The sequence below is a fragment of the Rattus norvegicus genome, chromosome X (genome assembly GCF_021556685.1).
Source record: "Rattus norvegicus strain SHRSP/BbbUtx chromosome X, alternate assembly SHRSP_T2T, whole genome shotgun sequence".
Taxonomy (NCBI): Eukaryota; Metazoa; Chordata; class Mammalia; order Rodentia; family Muridae; genus Rattus; species Rattus norvegicus.
Genome location: NC_141554.1, coordinates 159634476 through 159656024, shown reverse-complemented (window position 1 = coordinate 159656024; position 21549 = coordinate 159634476). Strand labels below are relative to the sequence as shown.

The 21549-nt window shown below is 48.3% G+C and overlaps 1 protein-coding gene across 7 annotated transcripts in view; it reads right to left on the bottom strand.

Moving 5' to 3' along the window:
* The window catches only part of Zfp185 (zinc finger protein 185), a 45759-nt gene extending 24630 nt beyond the window's left edge, over positions 1 to 21129 (bottom strand). The window contains exons 1-13 of one of the 7 annotated variants that reach the window (NM_001433021.1): positions 20971 to 21129; positions 11218 to 11295; positions 10928 to 11051; positions 10506 to 10571; positions 9569 to 9607; positions 9406 to 9483; positions 8786 to 8872; positions 7866 to 7949; positions 6898 to 6981; positions 6544 to 6585; positions 5317 to 5397; positions 5066 to 5155; positions 4391 to 4477 (exon numbers count right to left, since the gene is read on the bottom strand). In NM_001433021.1, coding sequence (NP_001419950.1) covers positions 4391 to 4477; positions 5066 to 5155; positions 5317 to 5397; positions 6544 to 6585; positions 6898 to 6981; positions 7866 to 7949; positions 8786 to 8872; positions 9406 to 9483; positions 9569 to 9607; positions 10506 to 10571; positions 10928 to 11051; positions 11218 to 11251 — 896 coding nt within the window. In that variant the 5' untranslated portion in view covers positions 11252 to 11295; positions 20971 to 21129. Of the gene's footprint in view, positions 1 to 3167; positions 3386 to 4390; positions 4478 to 5065; positions 5156 to 5316; positions 5398 to 6543; positions 6586 to 6897; positions 6982 to 7865; positions 7950 to 8785; positions 8873 to 9405; positions 9484 to 9568; positions 9608 to 10505; positions 10572 to 10927; positions 11052 to 11217; positions 11296 to 11921; positions 11971 to 20970 lie in introns of those variants that run through there. The other 6 variants (XM_087600808.1, NM_001433022.1, NM_001433024.1 and 3 more) reach the window with 6 other exon arrangements.
* Positions 21130 to 21549: the final 420 nt, after the last annotated feature.

Below are 21549 nucleotides of genomic sequence, written 5' to 3'. Positions count from 1 at the left end.
GTTTATTTATGGAGTCTTTAATTACTCCTGAATGGTCTGTATAGAAGCTACATTTTTCTTTCAGTATAGCACACAGACTCCTTCTTTAAGGAATATCAGGTCTAATCTTGGGAACTTTTTTATTTACGAGCGGTTTTGTCCTAAAGGTTTTTGTTAATGTCTGTTTACACAACTGTTAACAGCAGCTAGGCTGGTCAAGGGGAGTAAAGGGAGGGGCATCTCTCCTTGGGGAGGAGGCTCAAGAGAGAAAGACAAAACTCCCTGGCAGAAAACAATTTCTCTCAAGCAAATTATTTTTAACTTTTAACTTAAGCACCAAGAGGACCAAGTAAAACTCTTTGACGAACAAAGCAAACAGTTTCATGATTTCAAACACAGTCGTCAGTCCAAGATTTCAAACACAGTCATTAGTCCAAATTCAAACACAGTCGTCAGTCCAAAATTCAAAAACGAAACAAAAGCCAAAAAGACACTGGACAATACCACAGAAAACAAACCAGACAAACAAGACCAAGACAAAGCATCCTATAACCAATTTTCACAGATGCCTGGTACCTTCAGTACCTGGCCCAAACTGCAGCTTAACCTTAGCTGCTTCTGGGATACCAAACACAGAAACAGAATACAGACAACAGACACTAACACGTATTCCACTTCCACTCTCTAAGCACTGACCAGAGTGAGACTCCACGTCCACTCTCTAAGTACTGACCAGAGTGAGACTCCACGTCCACTCTCTAAGTACTGACCAGAGTGAGACTCCACGTCCACTCTCTAAGTACTGACCAGAGTGAGACTCCACGTCCACTCTCTAAGTACTGACCAGAGTGAGACTCCATGTCCACTCTCTAAGCACTGACCAGAGTGAGATTCCACTTCCACTCTCTAAGCACTGACCAGAGTGAGACTCCACGTCCACTCTCTAAGTACTGACCAGAGTGAGACTCCACGTCTACTCTCTAAGTACTGACCAGAGTGAGACTCCACGTCCACTCTCTAAGCACTGACCAGAGTGAGACTCCACTTCCACTCTCTAAGTACTGACCAGAGTGAGACTCCACGTCCACTCTCTAAGTACTGACCAGAGTGAGACTCCACGTCCACTCTCTAAGTACTGACCAGAGTGAGACTCCACGTCCACTCTCTAAGTACTGACCAGAGTGAGACTTCACCGGTACCGAGACACACATATATACACACACGGCGGAACCAAAACAGAGACAGACACAGACTGACAATTGCGGCGCCGCTCACACAGAAACACTCAGACAAACATCCAACTCACCTCCAAGGGGTCTTCGGAGTCTGGGGTGGTTGCGCAGATCCCGGACGAGCCCCCATTATTATGAAAGATCCCACGCAGAGAGACCCTTACTCAAGTCTTGGGAAATCGCGGACCCCAGACACAGAGAGACCATTTTGGATGTAATAAGCAAAGGCGAGGTTTATTACGGAGACCTATTACAGAGATCTCCGGGCCGACACATATCCCACGCAGGAGACAGAGGTGTCGACCCCGAAACTCAAAAGTCAGAGGGTTATATAGAGAAGGCTAGGGGGTTTTGGCGTGGTTACATACAATTGGCTCATTCAAACATAGCAGTGAGAACAAAGCAGAAAGAGTACGTGTTAGAAGTCAGGGGCTTATCAGGGTCTGGAGGATGGCCCTGAGTGAGCTGGGGGGAGATGTCTTTCTGTCAGACGTCCCATGAATCAGTCCCATTAACTCAGGCTGGTTCCTGCATTCCTTTTCTTTATGGCTTGTCAGTCCTGCCTGGACAGTGTTTCCTGTGCTCCTTTATCTTTATGGCCTGCTAGTCCTGGCTGTAGGGCTTAGCCCTGGGTCTGTGGCCTTTTGGGGTTTATTCTTTTAATTTTTATATTTCTAAACCTAGAATTCGTATAATTCTCTTTTCAGAACCAGTTGAGAAAACAGCCAGAAAAGTGTCCTCAAAGGATCTACCTGGGTAGACTTTAGCAGGTCATGAGGATGGGCTGGCCCTTCATCAGTTTTAGCCCTCTTCATACCAACAATAATGTTATAAGGTTGCTAGCACTGTTTAAAACTGTACTATTATTTGTGCCAACATCTTCCTAACTAGCCTTGGTCTCCGGGGATGACTCCATTTTAGTTTGGAACCATGCTGCTTACTTCTCTCTTTCCAGGGGCAATCAAAAAAGTGACTGTCCTACCTATCCTAACTTGCTTCCAAACCAAAAGGGAGTCATCCCCGGAGACAAAGGCTAGTTATGCAGATGAATATGTGGGGAAGGCAGAATTTGTAAGAAGGTCTTCCCCACACATTCATTGTACCCAAAGCCAGTCCTTGCTAGGCATGGGCCTATAGCTATGATAGAGTTAGGAGCTTGTATTTGCTCTGCTGGAATTTGAGAGTCAATGGTGGAGATGCGGGAGTGGCTACACTAGAAAAGAGGAAACTCCAACAAGAAGTAAAACATCCATGGGCAAAGGATGTGGCCTTGGTGATGGTGGTGGGAAGCACTAGCATCTCACTCTCTTTTTTCTGTGCCAATGTCTGCTTCAGCACTTTAAATCAGGCTGCGACCTTGTGTAATTTAGATGACTTCGGAGCAGAAATCTTTGCTTCTCTAAATTGCTCTAATCAGAGCCAATCCAAGCCCCAGGGGCCTCTGGGCAAACATTCGGATTTAATGGCTTACAAACAAGAATGGAAACAAAGGGTGAAAACTCAGAGAGAGGTAGCCCCATTGACAGTCAATGGTCACTAGAACAAAACACAAGGGACTTGGGGCTGTTAGTAAATCAGAGAGAGAAAACAAAACCTTTCTCATTCATCTAAGCTCCCATCCCTTCATTCACAGGGATCACTCCACACTGGAGAGGAGGGTCTAGGGTTCCCAAATGACAACATAACTGAGGGCCCAAGAATAACTTGGTCTGGAGTCAGTATGCCTCTGGGGAAATATTACAGTTCTGTTCTCTATACCCCCGCCCCCTGCTCTCGCTCTCTTGCTCTCGCTCTACTTCCTCTGCAGATTTGTAATGTTGGTTTGTATGTCAGCTGCGAACACTGGACCCAGGCTCCAGGAAACCCTTAGGTTGAGTGCACAAGGCTTTGTGGGAAGACTTGCAGAGGTAAGCAATGACTTTACTCCTCCACCCATAGTCTGATGGAAGCAGTTACCTCATCCTTAAATGCCAGCTGCCTTGAAGAAGCTGAACATGTGCTAATGATGAACTGACCAACTCACAAATCTTCAATATTAGTCACTGTTGTTGACTAGGGGCCAGACTCTGTTCTTCCAACTTTCCACACATTAATTCTCCATATCAACTTCAATATTGTTATCTGTGCCCATTTTCTAGATGAGCCACCTGATGCTCAGAAGGCCTGAGTGGTGTGTTCCAAGTTCCACTAGTAATAAGAACTGGAACTCAGCTTTCTTCTGAGTTCTTGTCCTAACCCCTCAATCAATCCTAAGGTCAGCAGCAGCCCCATGTTACCAAGTCCAGAAATCAGTTTCAGCATTATTTTGGGTCAACAGTGGGTCTCTCCCTCAGACTTACCACCTCTGTTCCCTCGATCCTGCTATACCTTCAGTTTCCTTGACCACATGTTTCTGGTCTTCTTTTAGCTCTTCCCCCTTGTCTGTCCTTGAAATGTTCATGCTCCAGTGTTCTTCCCAGTCTGCATAACCTGCTAGGCTACTGACTGTCCTTTCATGCTATCAATTTAATGTCCCCAGGTAGATGTGTGGAAGGTAGCATGGGGAGTGGGACAGTAAAAAAGGTGAATTAGAAGACTGATGATAAGCTGGCCTGTCGCCTGCCTGCCCACCCCAAGGAAAAGGAACTTGGGTCTTTGTCCTCCTTGATGGATGTGGCCCCTTCATCCATTCTAAGCAGAGGGCACTGTGGCATTGGGAACGGTGGAGGCAGACCCAAGAACCTCACCCATTTCCCATTGCCTTCTCCTATAAGCAACATAATTAGAAATCTTGTTTTAACAAAGGGTTACACAGACCCAGTGTCCCCACCCATCTCTGCTGATTAGTCCTGTCATTTTCTGAGGGCATTGAGGTACATGGCATGGTGAGCACTATAGTCTGATCTCGTTCATATTAGCATCTATCTGTCTCCTTCATCAGATGAAGTCAGTAGCTCTGGCCCAGGAAGTCCCAATCACCTTTAGATCCCAAGGCCAGGTCTTTGGCCTCACAAAATTACAGTGCATAATTACTCATTACATAATTATTTTAACTGTATATCAAGACAGCAATGGAGAACCCAGGTTCACCACACCTCCTACAAACCAGTCATCCCCACAGTGGTAGAGCCAGTCTCCTGCTTCTCTCTCATCTTGAGAAAGGAATAAAGGGAGACAGGACAGCAATGGGGCCTCAGTACCTCAGGGCTTCCAGGTCTGGGGCCACCAGGTGGAGTCCTGCTCTGGGGGTTGAGATCTGCAGATGGACAATCTTCTCAGTTGTCAAGCTGTAGGCCAAAGGAAAGACTGGAGAATGTGTGGGAGAGAAGTTTCTCCTTCCCCCTCTGTCAGCATCAATGGACATTCTCCCTCTGGAGCCTCCCTGCAGTGTGATACCAGGCCTATCTACCTCTCCCTCCTTGTCCTCATCGTTTCTTTGTCCTTGAGACTTCTTGGTACTTTAGTTGTGGAAAGATATCACCAGTCTCCCACCCAGAGCTGACGCTATGCTACTCTCAGACAACGAAGGTGGACATTCTAGCAAATGTGCCTGGTAAGGGGAAGCTACAAGATGGGCTTGAAGTGGAGATAAGGGGTTTGACACAGTCAATCTGACATTTTTTTTTCTTTTTTTTCGGAGCTGGGGACCGAACCCAGGGCCTTGCACTCGCTAGGCAAGCACTCTACCGCTGAGCTAAATCCCCAACCCCCTCAATCTGACATTTTAAAAAGGTCGCTGGGGTAGCAGCCTGAAAGCAACAGCCCTGGACTATCACCCCACTGCTAGACCTTCCATAGTTGCCAAACCCAGCCAGGCAGACCAATGAGAAGCCATATTACCAGATCATAGTCTAGAGCTGGTTCTTGACATGTACCTGGGTTCCTGGTTTCCAGAAGGGCTAGGCATATTTGGCATGCACTCAATTAGAATCTCCTGAGATATTTGGGTCCTTCTTCCATCCACACTGGCAAAGAAGGCAGATGTGAGTTGTGCTGGAGACAACTGGTGTGCCTCCTAGGTATGGTGAACTTGGTCAAGTTAGAGAAGTACCAGGTACAAGCATAACATTGGGATACTACTGCGCAGTGGTCAGTCTCTCACAGCCTAAAGTGAGTGACTGATTACCTTAAGCCAGGAGTATGTCTTGTCAGAGCAGGTGGTTCTTGTCTCTTTTCAGGAAGCACGTCCTCATCTACCACATCAACCCTGTGGGTGAAAAAAGTGGCAAGTGTGGTCTTCTCAGCTACTTTGGTGGTTTCTGGTCTTCGAAAGATGTGCTTTCACCAGTGTCCAGATGAGTCGGGTGACTAAAGCTCTGGCCACTCCAGCTCAGAAGGACATCACCACTGGAATATTCACTGGAAACTATGAGTCTGACTTTGTTTAGAAATAGGCTCTTAAGAGATGCAAAGAGGGTAAGTGTAGGTGGAAAGTCAACAAGGAATCAGCATTCCAAATGTTCCAGGCCCAAGGCCTAGCCAGTGCTAAGGCCCAGAACTGGACATACAGTGTTGTGTTGAACGATAGCAATTGATTAAACTACAATAAGTAGTGAGGGGTACTGGGTTGGCAGCACCCTCCCCCATAGACAAAGTAACAGACAATAATGTGTTCTTAGTTGTGGCTACCAGAGCCAATATCACCAACTAAATGGCTTAAAACTCCAGAAGTGGAGGTCAAAAATTTGAAATTGAGGTGTTGGCATGGTTGGGACAAATTGTATTTGCCTCACTCCAGTTTAGGCCACTGTCTTCACTCATGTGGACTTTTCTTTGTGTCTGTATGTACATTTTCTTGGTCTCAGAGGGACACTGCCATTGGATTCAGGGCCTACCCTAACTTAGCATGACCTCATCTTACCCTGTTTGCATCTCTATAGATCCTTGCCTTGCTCTCCTGACATAGGACTCATTCCTCCTTTCACCATTGGTCCATAGGACCAATCAGTAACATCACAGTCAGCTCCCATGGAGTTTCTCTTGGTGGTTCAGGTCCTAGTTCTGGATGACAGGAGAACACAGGGCAGGACAAGAGCAAGGACTCTTGTTATGTTGGTTTCTTGGTGCCTACCAGCTTGTGGAAGAAGTGAGGCCATCTGCTAAGGCCCCTTCAGCCCTAAGCAAAAGCATTCTCTCAGCCAGTCTCCTAACTGCACGGAACTGGCTAAATGAGACATATGTGTCACCAGTCACTCAGGTCTTCACCTGGCCTCCAGAAAGATGCCTGAGTTGGTATCACATGACTCTTCTTGCTCAGAGAGAGCTGCCCTCCTTTCCCCAGCATTCCCTACTGACAGCAGGCTTTCTGTCTGGATAGCACCTGGCTCCTGAGGCTTTCCTTGCTGATACTTACCTTTTTGCAATAAATGGCGACTGTAGTTCCTGGGTAGGACTGCTAGAAAGGAAACAGAATGGGGACACGTTGGAGAAAGCTCAAGGGCAGGTGTCATCTTGGCCCCTTTCCCAAGAGGGTCAGAACCTTTTCAATTCTCAGGACCTTACCTAATTTTAGTTTGTTTATCTTTCTAAGAAATGCATCTGAGAGCCCTGAAGCTCAAACTGGAACTCTCATGGAGGTAATTAACTCATTCTTTAACTAGTCAAAGGAAAGCTGAAGCCCCAAGCAAAGGAGAAGGAGCCCAGGACATGGAGTCAGTACTAGCCAAGGCAGGCTTAACCCCACAGGCCCCATTCCTGGACAACTCACCTAGTGGTCTTCTTAGCTGCTGAAAGGACGTAAGAGTGCTCCCGTGGTGCTGTCTTCCTGAGAACACCAATTGCAGCTTGGGACCTGGGGTAGTATAAGGGGGCGGTATTGGATGGGTATCAGCCTAGCCTCTTTGTCAGTCTAGCCCAGGATGTTCACTGGCTGACTTAGGAGTATACCATGGAGTTGAGAAGGATAAGCCAGGGTAGCATTGCTTTAAGAACTATTTAGAGAGACAAAGATATGGGGGAAGGACCCTTACTTAGTGTGCCCACCCCCACCCAGGAATGTTGACATCTTCACATTGGTTCATTGACTCTCCCAACCCAGACAAGTAGCTGCTGAGATACTCCATCACTGACTGAGCCTAGCCACTGCTCTGGTGATTTTACTAAATGCACACACCTAAGCAGGTAACAGGGCAGCATTCAGTAGGAGCCACCAGATTTCAGGCCTCATGCAACTGTGGTCTTTTTGCACAGAACTGACAGCTTTCCAGGGCCTTTAGCAATGAGTTGTCACTATGCTTCCTAAACCACATATGGGTTGGCAGATGTTGGCCTTTAGCTGGGTTCCTTCTTTCTAAGCAAGGGGCATTTGAAACTCTGGATCCATTCCTGCATTCAAAGAGCACTGCAAACACAACAAACCCGGAGGTGGCAGGATGCAACAGCCTTTCTAGGGTGCTTTGCCCTGCATATTTTTCAAGTTCCTTGAGAATCTACACATGAGTCTTTTTTTTTTTTTTAGTAGACCTGTGTTTCCTAGATTCTATTTCTAGAAGGGTCTCAGAAGTGTCTAGTCCAGCACTGAGAGATTGTTCCTAGACTTCTGGAAAGACATGGGGTGTCCTCATGATTTATGTGTTATGCATTTTGTACTCTAACTCATAATGATTCTTTTCAGCAATCTGTGAAGACTCTGGCCCCTGCCCTGCCCATGGGTAAGCCCATAATAAACACCGTCACCTCCGTTTCTGCTCATCTGGGGTGAATGGCACCTCCTCTTCCTCAGTCCCTGATACGGAGCTGCACCTGATGTTGTACGGGGCTCTGTGGGGGAGAGATGCGGGCTCTTCTTCCTTCGTGTCCTTCCTGTCCTCTGCTACAAGCTATCATCTTTGACTTATTGACTGTCAATGGTATTAACATTGCTCTTGCAACATTGAGCCTTAGCTCATGCCACTTGCTCCCAATTAAAAGCCAGTACTCTTTCCTCCTGATTTTGGTTCCTCAGCAGCCAACTGCAGTTTCACTACTTGCCTAGAAATGCCTGCCAGCTATGCCATGAAACAGAATGATGCGGGCAAGGAATAACCTGTATAAAGATGTGGACTCCTGGGAAGTGCTGGCACAATCTAGACATCTGTCTAGAGCCCCACTCCTAGTCTAGGGGCCCTTGGAAGGAACCTCAAGGGAAGCTCAGCTTTACATACAAAATACCCACATCAATACTCTATGGGGACAGTGGCAATGTAAGAAATATCATGCTCCAAAGCATAGCTCAGTCCAGCCCAGCCCAGCCCAGCCCAGCCCAGCCCAGCCCAGCCCAGCCCAGCCCAAGAACCTGAGACATGAATGGGGAGGGAAGCTCATCTAGGAAACCCAGAGAGTGAGCAGCAGGCCCCATAGCTATGGGTCATGCTCCACTGTCTAGACCCCTATGCTCCTTCCAGAAGCTCACAACAGTCTTTGCTTTGCCTCCTACAAGAAGTATATTGAGCATGGCCATTCATTTTTCTAGAGCTTTATCATCCCTTGCTCCAGGCTGCATCTATAACTGGCAGGGGTTGTTAAGCCACTAGGAATAGCTCTCCCTGGGCTGTGCTCAGAGGCAAGAGTCCACCTGCCCTCAGCAGGTCTGGTATCTGGCATCATTGTATACTCACAGCTTCTTATAATCTTCTGTAGTCATCTTATAGCCAGGCGACTGAAGAGGACGACCAGAATTAGCTGTTCCCAGCTGCCCAGAAGCACTAGAAGAGCAAGACATTTCTATCTGCCTAACCACAGGTCCCCCCCTTACCTCTAGGTTTACCAACACAGCCCAAGAGAGACAGAACAGGGGCCACTGGGAGACTCTTCCTTTTGTCCCTGCCAGGCATTCTGAGTAAGGCAGACCCAACTGAGTAGGAAAGAGCCCACTGGGCTCTCTTCCATATCTTCTCCAATAGTGCCCCAGTTTTGACTAATACCCAGGTGTTTAGGAAACATGACGCCTTGGCATACTGGAAAGGTGAACTAAGCACATGGCTCAATGCCCTTGGCAAGTGCAAGGTGCCTGCTGTGAGACCAAGGGGATCAGGGGTAAATAAAATGAAGATGTGTGGGCACAATCTACATCTCTGTCCACAACCCTCTCCCTGGGTGAGGACCTCCCCCTCCCAGCCTCTGTCACTGGGAAAAAGCCAGACAGGACATTCCCTTACTGCTTTGCTAGCCCTCTTTCAGACTTGACTCAGGACAAGGCTCTCCCAACCTTCCTATTGACCATCTAGCCAGGATGTACCTTCTTGCAGCGCCATTGGTCTTAGAAGGGTGATGCTGGGAGTGAGAAGAACTATCTATTGTTCGGGTGAACACTCCCCTACAAGAGACAGCAGAAGATATTGAAAAGTCTGAGTGTGGCCCTAGTGGCATGAGGATGCAGGTAGGGTCTGGAAGTGACTTACCGGATGATATAACCAGCTGGAGCTCTTGTGTTTGGAGACCTGCCAAGAGAAAAGGAGACATAAAGGGAATTGTGGCCTTACTATAGATTTCAGACCACTTATTCCATCCTATTTCCAACTACAACAGCTGATAGGTATCCTAATACAGTGGCCAGTCTACTCCACCTTATCTCTCCTTCAGTCTCTCCCAGGAACACTGCCATGGCTGACCCCTCCATAGCCATGCTGAGCATTGCCTAACTTATAGTAGGTACCAGGCCAGACTTGCTTTATGGTTGGACATTTACTCCAGAGTTCTAGAAGTTTCTGACTTGCCAGGCACCAGGGCACTTGAAGGAGAGATCATTCCGTTCTCTCCTGGATCATACTGAAAGTCCTTTGGTCAGAGCCCAGGCTAACCTCAACCCTATGGCCTTCCCTTCCCACTCCTCTAGAATGTTTACTCCTCTGGCCTTTGGGGCACTCACTCCCAAGTAGCAATGGAAGTGTGAAAGCAGAAGGCTTGGTCAACAGCTGAGTGACAGATGGGGTTCAGAAGACTTGGGAGCACTAAGGAGAACATGCTAGAAATAGTGAGAGAAGGGGCAATCTCAGGTTCAAGGTAGGCCTCTCCAAAGAGCTGGAAAGATGACAAGGGACTCAGTAGAACGTTCTATTCAGCATGAGTGCCCTGTGCTGGAACAGTGGATCAGGTCTAAGGGTACCACAGAACTCTAGCATTCACTCCTATACACCTTGTTCTTAGCAGATTCTTGGAGATGGCCAAGTTGCAGAAACACTAAAACGAAGTTCAAAGAACATTACAAATGACTCACTAAAGATCCTTCATGCCATTCTCAACTCATGCTCCCTATGTGTTCTCTCTGTGAGATCTACACCTTCCTTGCAGAAGAGTTCCTGTGGTCCACTTAAGAGTCAGCTATGTAAAGCCTCTTACCTGACATTTGATTCGTCTCTCACAGATGAGAAGGATGTAGCTCGGTTTTGACTTGACAATGGCTCTCTGCAGAAAGACAGGCCCTGAAAATAGTGGCTTCCATGCTCCACCCCACCTCTTACCCCTATGGCTCTATCCCAAAGTTAGCCTGCTGTGTACCAGCACTGCACCTCACCATCCCCTTTCCTGACCCACTTTACAGTAAGTATGTGACTACACATGCCTCACTGATCAGCACATAGGATTGTGATATTTGTGGCTGTGTTTAGGTTTTCAAGTTTTAATGTCACCTGGCTGGCCAGTGGACACACAGCCTGACTGAGCTCTAAATGGTGGGACGTCCTGGGCATCTCCAGGAAGGGCCAGGTCACATTGCTCCCACTATTTCTGCCTTCCCCTCTGGCCTTGTGTCCTGGACTTACTTGGTATGGTCCTCAGAGTTGTCATGCTTGGTGATCCAGCTCTGGTCACCCTTCAGTGTAGTTCGTACTTTCATCTGTTTTAGGATATTATTGCGCTCCTCTTCTCCTGATGGTAAAGGCCTCCCTGGCAGGGGCAAAGCTAAGAGCCTTAAACAGGGGACTCCAGCCCCAAGTTCCATGGCCCTTGCCAGCCCACCCATTTTGAAATCATCCATTAGCTGCATGGGCAGAGTTCATGGCCCTCTAGGGGTTTGCCTGGGATATTTTAGGCAGACGGCACTCAGACTTACCTTTTCCAATATCTCCTAATGAAGAAATACTCATGATGTTTATCTTTCAGTTCTGCAATTAGTGGATTCAGTGGGCTCCTGGGAACAAAGACATGCACAGATCTGTCAATACATGAATTGTAATGACTTGTGGGTCACCATTAGAGTTTGGATGTGATTTGTCCCCTCAAAGCGCTTGTGTTGGAAGCTTGGTCCAAATATGGCAGTATTAAGAGGGGACACTTAAGAAGTGAAATTTTGGGGAATAGAAAAATGACTCAGCCAGAGCTGGCCATGGTAACACACACTTATGCTCTAGCACTCGGAAGGCAAAGACAAGAGGATCCCTGAGGCTTGCTGGCCAGCCAGTCTAGAAGACCCTATCTCATAAAATAAGGCAAATAGTGATAGGCACCTGATCCTGATCTCTGACTTCAACATGTGCACACATGTGCATCCATACTCAGCCCCTTCACCCACACATCCACACCCATTCCCATCCCCACCCCCTTACACAAAATACAGTTGGATTAGATACTTATTAATAATTATAATCATAATTCTGTGTGATGGAATTCACGTCATGAGAGAAACTGGTTCGTTCTCATGAGTGTTTGCTATCAAAACACAAGCGTGGCCCAGCTCTGCTTTCTCCCTGCCTTTTTCCATCTCACAAATGCAGGTTCTGCCTGCCACTGGAGTGCCGCCAACCATGAGATCCTTACCTGACTAAGATGGTACTATTGCTATGCTTTTGAGTCTCCAGAAGTAAATGAATATATTTTCTCTAGCCTAGCACCTAGCCTCAAGTATGACATCATAATAGTGAAATGAGCCTGGTGTGATCTTAGCACACCAAGATCATGCAGGTTCCCCTGCAGGTATCAGGGTTGAAAAGACTCAATGGAATTCAGAATGTATGAGAGGGCAAGGACTAAGCACACATTCCACCTACCTTTATAGCCATGGCTGCTCACCTGGAGAATATGGAAACCTGTGGGCGGTCAAGAACTGTCTGCTCTAGTCAGTTATTAAGAGTAGCCCACAGACAGTGCTAATGGAAAGACTCTGGGGAAGGGAGCTGGTGGTAATAAAGACGTTCTAACGATGTCATGGAGACGAGGATGGCGCTGAGCCAGACAGTAGGACTGAAGCACATCTCAGGCACATCACCTTTGAGAAAAGGCAAAATGACTTGGAGGTAGGGCAAGGGCTCAGGGAACCAGCTGTTTTAGCACTCGACCATCTTTCTTACACTAGCTGTCAGGCCTTGGACAAATCAGTTAATTTCTCTGGGCTGCCTCAGTTTTATCACCTGTAAGATGAGAATGAAATGATCTACATTTCTGGACTGCTGTCAAGTCAGGAATATCATTGGGCAGCTTGACGTAAGTCAAGTTGTAGTGACTTTAAATCTGTTTGTTGGAAGACAGCCAGCCAGTGTTCTTTAATCAGTACAGGACAAAGTGGGTATTTGCAGACCTAGTTGAGGTTGGCTCCTCATCCTGTTTCCTCACAAGAACCCAGTGCTAAGGAGTGGCCTCAGCATCAGATGAGGAGACTCTGGTTAGAGCCAACAGCTTCCTCATAGTCTGTTCTCCAGGCTGAGAGACCCAAAGCTGAGGAAGAGGAAAGGCCTAGACTGTGGGTTTGGATATTGCCCTTAATAACTACACTAGATCTTTTGGACATAAAGAGAGCCTGGGAGGTTCAGAGGTGTGGACAGGATAGAAAGCAAGGCTCTGGAGGTGCTAAGGCAGACAGGCCTTTCTCCCTGGGGTCTGCCAACCCTTGGGTCCCTCCAGGGCTAGTCTCTGACCTAGTTCAGCTGGCAGGACCTGGATATGTTTCCATGGAAGTGGGGGGGCACACTAAAGGAGGAAGGGAAGGAGGCCAAGACCAAAGTAAATTAGCCACATCAGCAAGAGCCTGCTCTCCCATAAACTGTACCAAGTGAGCAGTCCAGGCAGGCTGAACCTTCTACATGCCAGGAATGGAACCTCATCATGGCACTAAAGCTGCCACATCAGAGTTCAGTTGCTCTTATGGTTGTATAAACCCAGCAGTTTGCATCTTAACAGGCATGTGTAGTGACTCCATGAGGCAGAATGTATGGGAGAGTCAGTGCCTGTATGCAGACCACTAAAGCCTGAGCCTTCAGTCCCTCGGTCTTTTCATGCTAACAAGTGTGAAAACCTTAGACAGCCCCTCTCCTCTTTGCATGAAAGCAAATGGCCCCTGTTGGTCCCTCCAATACACTAGGCCTTTTTTGCTGTCTTAACTTATTTTCTGTAAGGCACCTCAAGGAAATACTCCTTTCCAAGACCCCAGAGACTGTGGCTACCGGTTTCCTCCACACAGGAACTGGGCAAGCAGGTGAAGCTCATCCCCACTATAGCAGCCACATCTATGCTAGGCCTTGTACTAAACCCAGAACTTATGAGTTTTCCCTTTGATAGATTCAATAGCCATGTTGTCTAGAAGTTTCCTAACACATTAGAACCAAATAAGCCACTTCTCAAATTACAACACTCCCCAGGCAAAGGAGCAAGGATGTGTGCCAGAAAGGTCTGGGGCTGGGGCTTCCATGTCACCAGCTTTCCCTCAGACCTGACTGATCTCGGAAATCCAATTCCCCTTCCAACAAGACAGTAAACCTGAAAGGGACGACAAATGTACTGCAGTTGGATCACTACTTGTTGAGCATCTGCAAGGTCCTGGGTTCCATTCTCGCCATCACATAACTAGGTCTATGGTAAATTCCTGTGTTCTTAGCACAGGGAAGATGGTGGCAGTAAGATCAGAAGTGCAAGGTCATCCTTGGCTACACAGCATGTTCAAGTCCAGCCTGGGTTATTTGATATGCTCTATTGAGAAACAGCAAAGAAAAAGATCACTGCTGAAGTAGAATGAAGACTAGGGAAGCTCACTGGAAGAAAGAGACAGGTCAGGACGCCCAAAATTTGCTCCCACACTAAGAAACCGTAGTTGAGGCTAGATGTCAAGTAGAGATTAACTGGGAGTGAGAAAGAAGCAAAGTCTTTAACATTATTTTGTTTTCAATCATTTATTCACTCTCCCAGGCTGGCATTCGTCCATCCATCGATTCATTCATTCACCCATTCCCCAGCTGGCCTCAACTCACTATGTAGCCCAGTATGACAGTTAGCTTCTGTCCACTTGCTTACATTTCCCAAGTGCTGGGAATATGTATGTGTACCACTACATTTGGTCTATGCAGTGCTGTGGCCTAAATCCAGAGCTTCACGGTAGGCAAATACACCAACAACAGAGACAAATCAGTGATTATTTTAGTGCACTGTGACAATGAGATGCTGCCTAAGGATATAGATAATGGGGTTTGTTTTCACTCTTGTGTGCTAGACACTGATCTGAGTGTAAGAGTAGAAAGAGGTAGGAGGGAGAAGAGCTTCATTCTCAAAGATAAACGGTGATCCTTTATGCCAAGTTGTGGAGAGGAAGCCCAATTCCACTTCTCCAGGCATGCAGACGCTTTGCAGGGATCAATCTCTGGCTTTGCCAAGGCAGGGGCCCTGAGAGCAGTCAGGTTTACAGAGATCATACTACAGTTCTGTTTCCTGATACAGAGTCCATATCTCAATCCTGGATGAACTCCCTAAGCATGAAAAAACTAGAAAGATAGAGCAAGAACATGTGACCTAGTGGCTAAATGCAGATGGATCAAGTGACATCTGTATGAATCCAATAAGGCTGGTATTCCCACAGTAGGTGCCCAAAGTCAGCCTGACATCCGGGCCATATTATAGAAAAGTTTTGCCCGCAAGCATCTTTTGTGTTGTTTGGAGGTGAAGGCTCCCCCTGCTCTCACAGAGGCATAGTCTTGTGGTCATAAGGATAGTAGCAAATGGTGCTAAGCCCCAATCTCCCAGCAACTTGCTATTAAAGATGGATATAGGCAGCCAATGTTAATCTATTGCATGGGCACTGCTTGGGGGTCAGGAGCAGTCTCAGAGAAGACAGTTTGTCTGTGGGAAGAACAATGCATCGTCATACTAGCTCTATCAGCCTGAGCAAACCCTCCTCCCCACATAGCACCTTGGTCCCTCACCACCATGTATGGGTGCAAGACCAAATTTGCAAAAAATCAAAATCTGCAAGGGAAACAGACCCCTGATGCTATAGCTGTCCTCTATGGCTGTCCTGCAAGAGATTGGTTTGGCCTCTGGATCTCTGAGAATCAAAACTTCCTGAGCCCCAGAGCCCAGCCAGATTAGGTAGCTCCTTGGCCAGAGTACTTCCACCACTCCCTTCTTGCCCAATCCAACCTATGCCAACAGATGCAAGTATGGCCTTAGGGGAAGCCCTGTTCTCAAAATGCACCCGAGAGCCCTTGTATCTGTCCCCCCCCCCCGTGGGGGAAAGCAGAGGTTTTAGAGCAGCTTTTCTGCTCATCAATGGAGCCCAAGAAGAGCTTGCTGCTTTGTATGTGGTGGAAGACCAATATAGCAATGAAAATCTTGGCTGTGGCAGTCTCCCTCTAGAGGCTGCACAGGGAAGTGCAAGGATGAGCAGGTATACTGGCTTTGCCAGGGTGGAAAAGGCACTGGATTCTCAGTCCAGGTCACTGATAGGAGTATGAGGGGCTAAGAAATGCTAAAATTCAGGAAACATGACCTCAACCCCAGACTCACATTCAGCATACTTAGCTGTGCTAGTCCAATCCTTTCTCAAGGAATGCACTTGGCCCACAAACTGGACCCAGACTGACCTAAACTAGCACTCAAGCTGCCAATTTGATTCTCTCTCCAGGCCAAAAGGACTGGAATGATGAAATGTTCCATTTGTGAAACATGCTCCCTGTGGCCAGGTTTTTGTAACCCTGGGCATTTGGATTCCCACTGTCCTGCACTGGAGTCTCAGCAGCAATCAGCAGATGGGTTGCTTTCCAACCGTAAGGAGCTAGCAGAGACACTATTGTCAGTAGTCCAGGAGGTGCTGAGATCTAGTTGCAAGTGATTTAGAGACCTTAGACAGAGCTGGCTCTGCCAGAGCAAAGGCTGAGCAGCAGCTGGCTCTAGTCTGAGTTCCTGGGTCTGCTGCTCAGTGTACAGGTCCCAGGAATTGAAGGCTGAGCCCCCCCCTGGCAGGAGTATATGGCCTGTCTGCAATGCTCTAGTCCCTGGAGCTCCTGCCTGCAGGCCAACAAGGCAGCAGGAAGGAGGTATACTACGTGGAAAAAAGAGTTGGAAGAGACTTGGGTTGCAGAGGGAAAAATGTAATATGGAAAAAAAGCAAGCATGGTGGGAGGGGTGGTATTTGTAAATGTGCTTTACAGGTAAATTACTTCTGCATGAAAGTCTGGAATTTTACCTCCCACCATCCCATCCCCACATCCCAGATTCTAGACTTCTTGGCGTCTATGCTATAAGAATCCTGGGAGGAAGATGTCTGAGGCTGGTCAGGTCCTTTTCAATGGGGTAGGGAGCTGAAACCCCAAGGGGTAAGGGATACTCTTAGCTATCTGTCATTCCTAAGACCCCAGAATCCCCAGATTCTCATGTATCCATTTTCTGGCTCTCAGAGGGATGTATTAAAAATGCTTGAAGATGCTGGGCTACTTCAGGGGTGCCTTGGCCTACCGGACCACTAAGGGCTGCTGGGAAGAACTCTTAGAGATGCCTCTGAGATATCTGGGTGAGGCCAGCCTGCTGAGGATAGTGAGTATCATCTTGCTCTCAACAAGACCTTGGATCCAACTCCCCATATGAGCTATTTACATTGTTAATATTGTTACCGCTGCAGCTACTTTACAAGAAAGGGTGCAGAGGAACTCCTAAGCTTTCCTCCACAGTCCTAGGCACCCCTCTCATATCTTCCCATCACAATGGTTATTTTTGCAATCTAAAATCTAAGGTCTCAAGCCAGCCCTACTACTCTCTCCATCTGCACATGGCATGTCATTAGGTCAAAGGGGCTGGGGATCCTCGAATCAATACCCTCCGTCCTGCATGAGCATCCCAAGGCCTTACGGCTGCCATCTCTTCAGCCTTTTCCAGAGGACATGTGATGAAAGGAACTCAGCCCCACTCGCTCCCAACTTTGGCCAAAATTGCCTTTGACCTTCTTGAAAGTGATCCTCTACTGAGGATGCAAAGAACTACCCACCAGCTCTTCTAGCACCCCAAAATGTTTCTCTCTACAGCCTTCTCCCCACCAAGCCCTCTATGCTCTCTCTAATACTTTCCTGTCTAGCTCAAGCTCAAAATCCCCTTCACCACACCCTTGCTTCTACAACTACACCCGTTTTGGGATAAAAATATGGAAGCCAGGAGAGGAGAACGCATTTGCCTAAGGTCACATTTTCTTTTCTGCAACAGACACCTATAGAAAGCTACAGATCAGGCTGGGTGCGGGGAAGATAGACGAGAGTCAGAGAAAGACAGACAGGCCCTGCGGGCCTTGCCAGAGTACCGCAGTTCCCAAGGAGGTGCCCTTGGATCAGGTCCTAAACTATTGAAAGAATGAGTAGGAGCTGAGTGTGCGCATGGTCAGGAATGGTTAAGCAAGGTCTGCTTTTGGGGTTTTGTGGTTTTTTTCTTACTCTGTCTTTATAGGCTAGACCAGGCAATGCCTTATGTCAGCATTTTCAACAGGGATCCCCATTTGTATGACTGCAATCCTGGTGCCTCCTTTCTCCATAGCAACCTTCTGCCACATCAAGCTCTCTGGGAAAGTGACTTACTCATCAGAAAGTGGTGTTCTGAGCCAACCACCACAGGAATCAGCCCAAGAGGGCTGAGCCTCATGCCTGAGGTGTGCCCACAGATGGAACCAAAGACAGGGCCACCAACAGCCACCACCATTGAGTGGGTTTGCTCACCACTGGCCCCAGAGGCCAAGGCTTTTCTGAATCTTGGATGTCTGCAGAGCTCCACAGCCTCCCAAGGCCTCCAAAGGGCAGCTGTGCAAGAAGAGGGGCTACAAAGCAGGCATTAACAAGTAAGTAAAGAACTGCTCTGTGTACTCAAATTCCCAGCTTCTCCTCAAAACAAGAAGTGAGCACTGCCCACAGGAAAAGACCAGACAGTGTATCTGAAAGCAGCCATTAAGTTTCTTCAGCAGATAAATTCCCCAGGGACATCTGCTTAAGCTGCAGATTCCTTCTATCCTCCTCACTTCTGAGTTTAGGTCGCACATCAGCCCTGGAGAACAACATACACAAGACCTCTAGGTCTTGTGTTTTCTAGCTTCTTTTCTACGCAGACCCCCTCCGTCTTCCCACCCACACCCTCTTACTTTGGTCACTCTAGCAGGGACAGTGAGCTGAAAAGACCTGCCAAATATTTCCATGTGGATCCACAAGAGAAGGGCCTCCATTCTGTGCCTCAGCTTCTCTTTGGGAAAAATTAACTGATACCAGCTATGCCAACGGAGAACCAGCTAATACCAGGACCAGGGCAATGTGCTAAGGGGACTGAGGGAAGATCAGAGGGATGAACTATCCAATATATCGCCCATAGCAGAGTGTGTGGTCAGTGAAGATCAATTCAAGCAGAGAATTGAACAAGGAGAATGTTGAACTTAGGATGAAATGTTCCTCCTCAATGGTCATGGGAACAAGAGCTGAAGTGGGGCCTACTTTGGAAGAAACCAGACAAGTTGTCTGCACCCAGGCCCAGTACCAACCATGGGTGTCCAAAGTCTGTAGTGTAATATGAGAAGTTTCTTCAAGCACCACATCCCTCAAGAGCAGCTCCCCCAGATCCCCAGCAATGATTCTGTTCCATGTCACTATAGAACTGGCAATGAAGGGGGCCTCAAGGTTTAGCAAGCAGAAAGTAAGTTTGTGTTATGTGTGAACCAGCACAGTATAGGTTATGGCTTGAGACAACATCTAAACTAAAGGGCTCAGTCACATATGGAGGCCTCGTTAAGAAAGGAGAAGGGCAAACTTCTGGATCTCATCAAACATAATTCTGCATCAAAGCCAGAATTGGGGGTGTTTTCTTGGCACACAACTAAAAACAGTTCATGGAACAGGTACCAATGCCCACCTCAGCCAGGTCCAGAGTCTCTGCCCTACCAGGTCGTAAAAAGCCCAAAGCAGTTTGAGGAAAGAGTTTGCTACACTCTAGTTGCTCTGGAACCACTACTCTCAAGTTGGGAGGGCTTTGTCTTGTTATGATCCAGACGAAAGCTCCTTCTGGAGTAGCCTATCTCTCTAGAGACTTCTTGGTAAAATGTGGGGCTGATTTCTCTCCTCTCCCTCTTGACCTCCTCAACTTTCATTCAAAGTTTCTCTCTTCCAGGGAGCCTTCCTAATCGTTCTAGCTTGGGTTGTATCCCTAATTCAGGTTTAGGAAGCTATTAACACATTTCATTCTCAAAGCTGCAGCACCCTCTATGGTCATGAGTCACGTTTGTCACTGACTCTTGGGTGTCCAGAGGATGAAAACGAACAGATATTGAGGATCTGTTGTGTACTCAGCCTTGATCTAGGCACCTTCTATCAGTTCCACTCCACCGAGTGCAGAGCCCCAGCCAGCGCTGTTAATTGATGGGAACAGGTCAGTTGGGATGGTTCTGTTCCTTCCAATCATGTAGTGAGTGGGCTGAGGGTGGTGAAGTGAATAGCACAGTCTCCAAAGCCCTCCAGCAAGTTGTACCTGGTGTGTGCACCTGTGCCCTGGAGACTTGTTGGCACCCAAGCTGGCACTGTTTGTGCAGATGAGCCAGTTGAGGCCATAGGAAGATAAGAACTTCATAAGCCTCCTACGGCAGCTCTCTGATTAAAAGCCCCTCACCACTGTTCAGGTTTATCAGCCTGTGGAAACCTGCTTCCTGCCCTAGTCTAGGCACCATGACTAGAAATCCAAAGAGCCATGAGGGTAAGACAAGACCAAGAACAGGTGTCACATTAGTGTCAAGGCTCAGTACAAATGGTTTATGGAGAATACAACTCCCAACAAACTTTACAGACTCCACAGCCTTGGAGGGGAAGGGGAGCCTGGTAGGCTTCTCTTTTTTACCAGTGGAGCTGCCAGGTGCCACAGTGCAGAAGGAAGTGGCAGAGCAGACAGGAGGGCCTGAGTTTTCAGCCTTTCCCAGAGGCCAAGTTATCACTAAGCAGTTCCAAAGAGGACGAGGCTCTTGGCTCCCCCTACCCCCGTACAAACAATCCAGTCACAGAGACTGTGCACGGCAGATTCCGCTGATAACACCACAGTGACACTTGATTCGGCGCCTTCTGTCTGAGTATGAACAGCTCCCTTCCCAGCCCTGAGGTCGCCCAATGCCCAGTACATGTCTATCACAAACTATCAAGTCCCTTTGCTCTGGACTCCAGGCCAGTGAGGGGATTGGATTATTGAGTAAGCTTGCCTCTGTATATCAGTTTCCTCATCTACAAAATGGGCACATTTTACTGAGGATGTGGGATTCTCTGATGTTTGCAACACACGAACTATGCTCACCCATTCCCCTCCCCGCTGACAGTCTACAACCAGTCTCATCCACAAATGAGTAGGACAGAGGGACTAGGCCAGCCAGAGAGCCACCTGCTTTTTATTGGTCACTCTGAGGAACCTTGCCTGTTTGTTCACTCGCAGTGGAAAGCAGAAACCGAGGGTACTGCCTCACTGACAGGAACCGCAAAAGGGATGCTCGGAGCGAGTATGAATTATTGGCAGGGAAATTGAGGCCCTGGTTTGTGTCCAGGACACAAACCGGGTGCTCCTTGTTGCCTCCCCGTGGTCGGGTCACTTCTTTAGGACGGCGACTCAACAACCCTACCTGGTACAGGTGCCGGCTTGTGTGAGGGGCAGAGAGAGGTGCGGTCGTGGCGCGCGGGCTCCCTCGGGTGGGCAGCGCTGGACCCAGCGGGGCCGCGTCAGCGGGCGCCTGGAGCGGGGCGCAGCGGGAAGCGCGCGGGGACGCGAGGAGGCACGGAATGGGCTCCGCCCGCCCGAGAACAAACAGGTTTTCTCCGGCTGCCGAGAGCCTCGCCCCTCGCCCCTCCCCTCGGCCGGCCCCCTTCCTCTGCCCTCTCCTGGGGTAGGTAGATGCGCCTGGCACATTCCGCACATTCTCCCGCCAGTGTCCTCAGTCCTCCCACTGCTTCCCTGCTCCGCCCTACGGAGCTGCTGGAGAAATCAAGGCTGGGGCTCCCCTCACCAGGCTCAGAGAGAGCTCCAAAAAGTTTTGCCGCCATGGAGAACTTCCAGGCTAATTCCTTTGGGCTCCCACCCCTGGGGCCAGGAGGACTCCACCAAGTGAAGGGCCCCCGCTGCCTAGTGGAGTCCCTGCCTGCGCTCAGCGAGATCTGGCCCAGGCTCTGGGCCAACGACTTCCACAGATGCTGGCGGGTCAGTT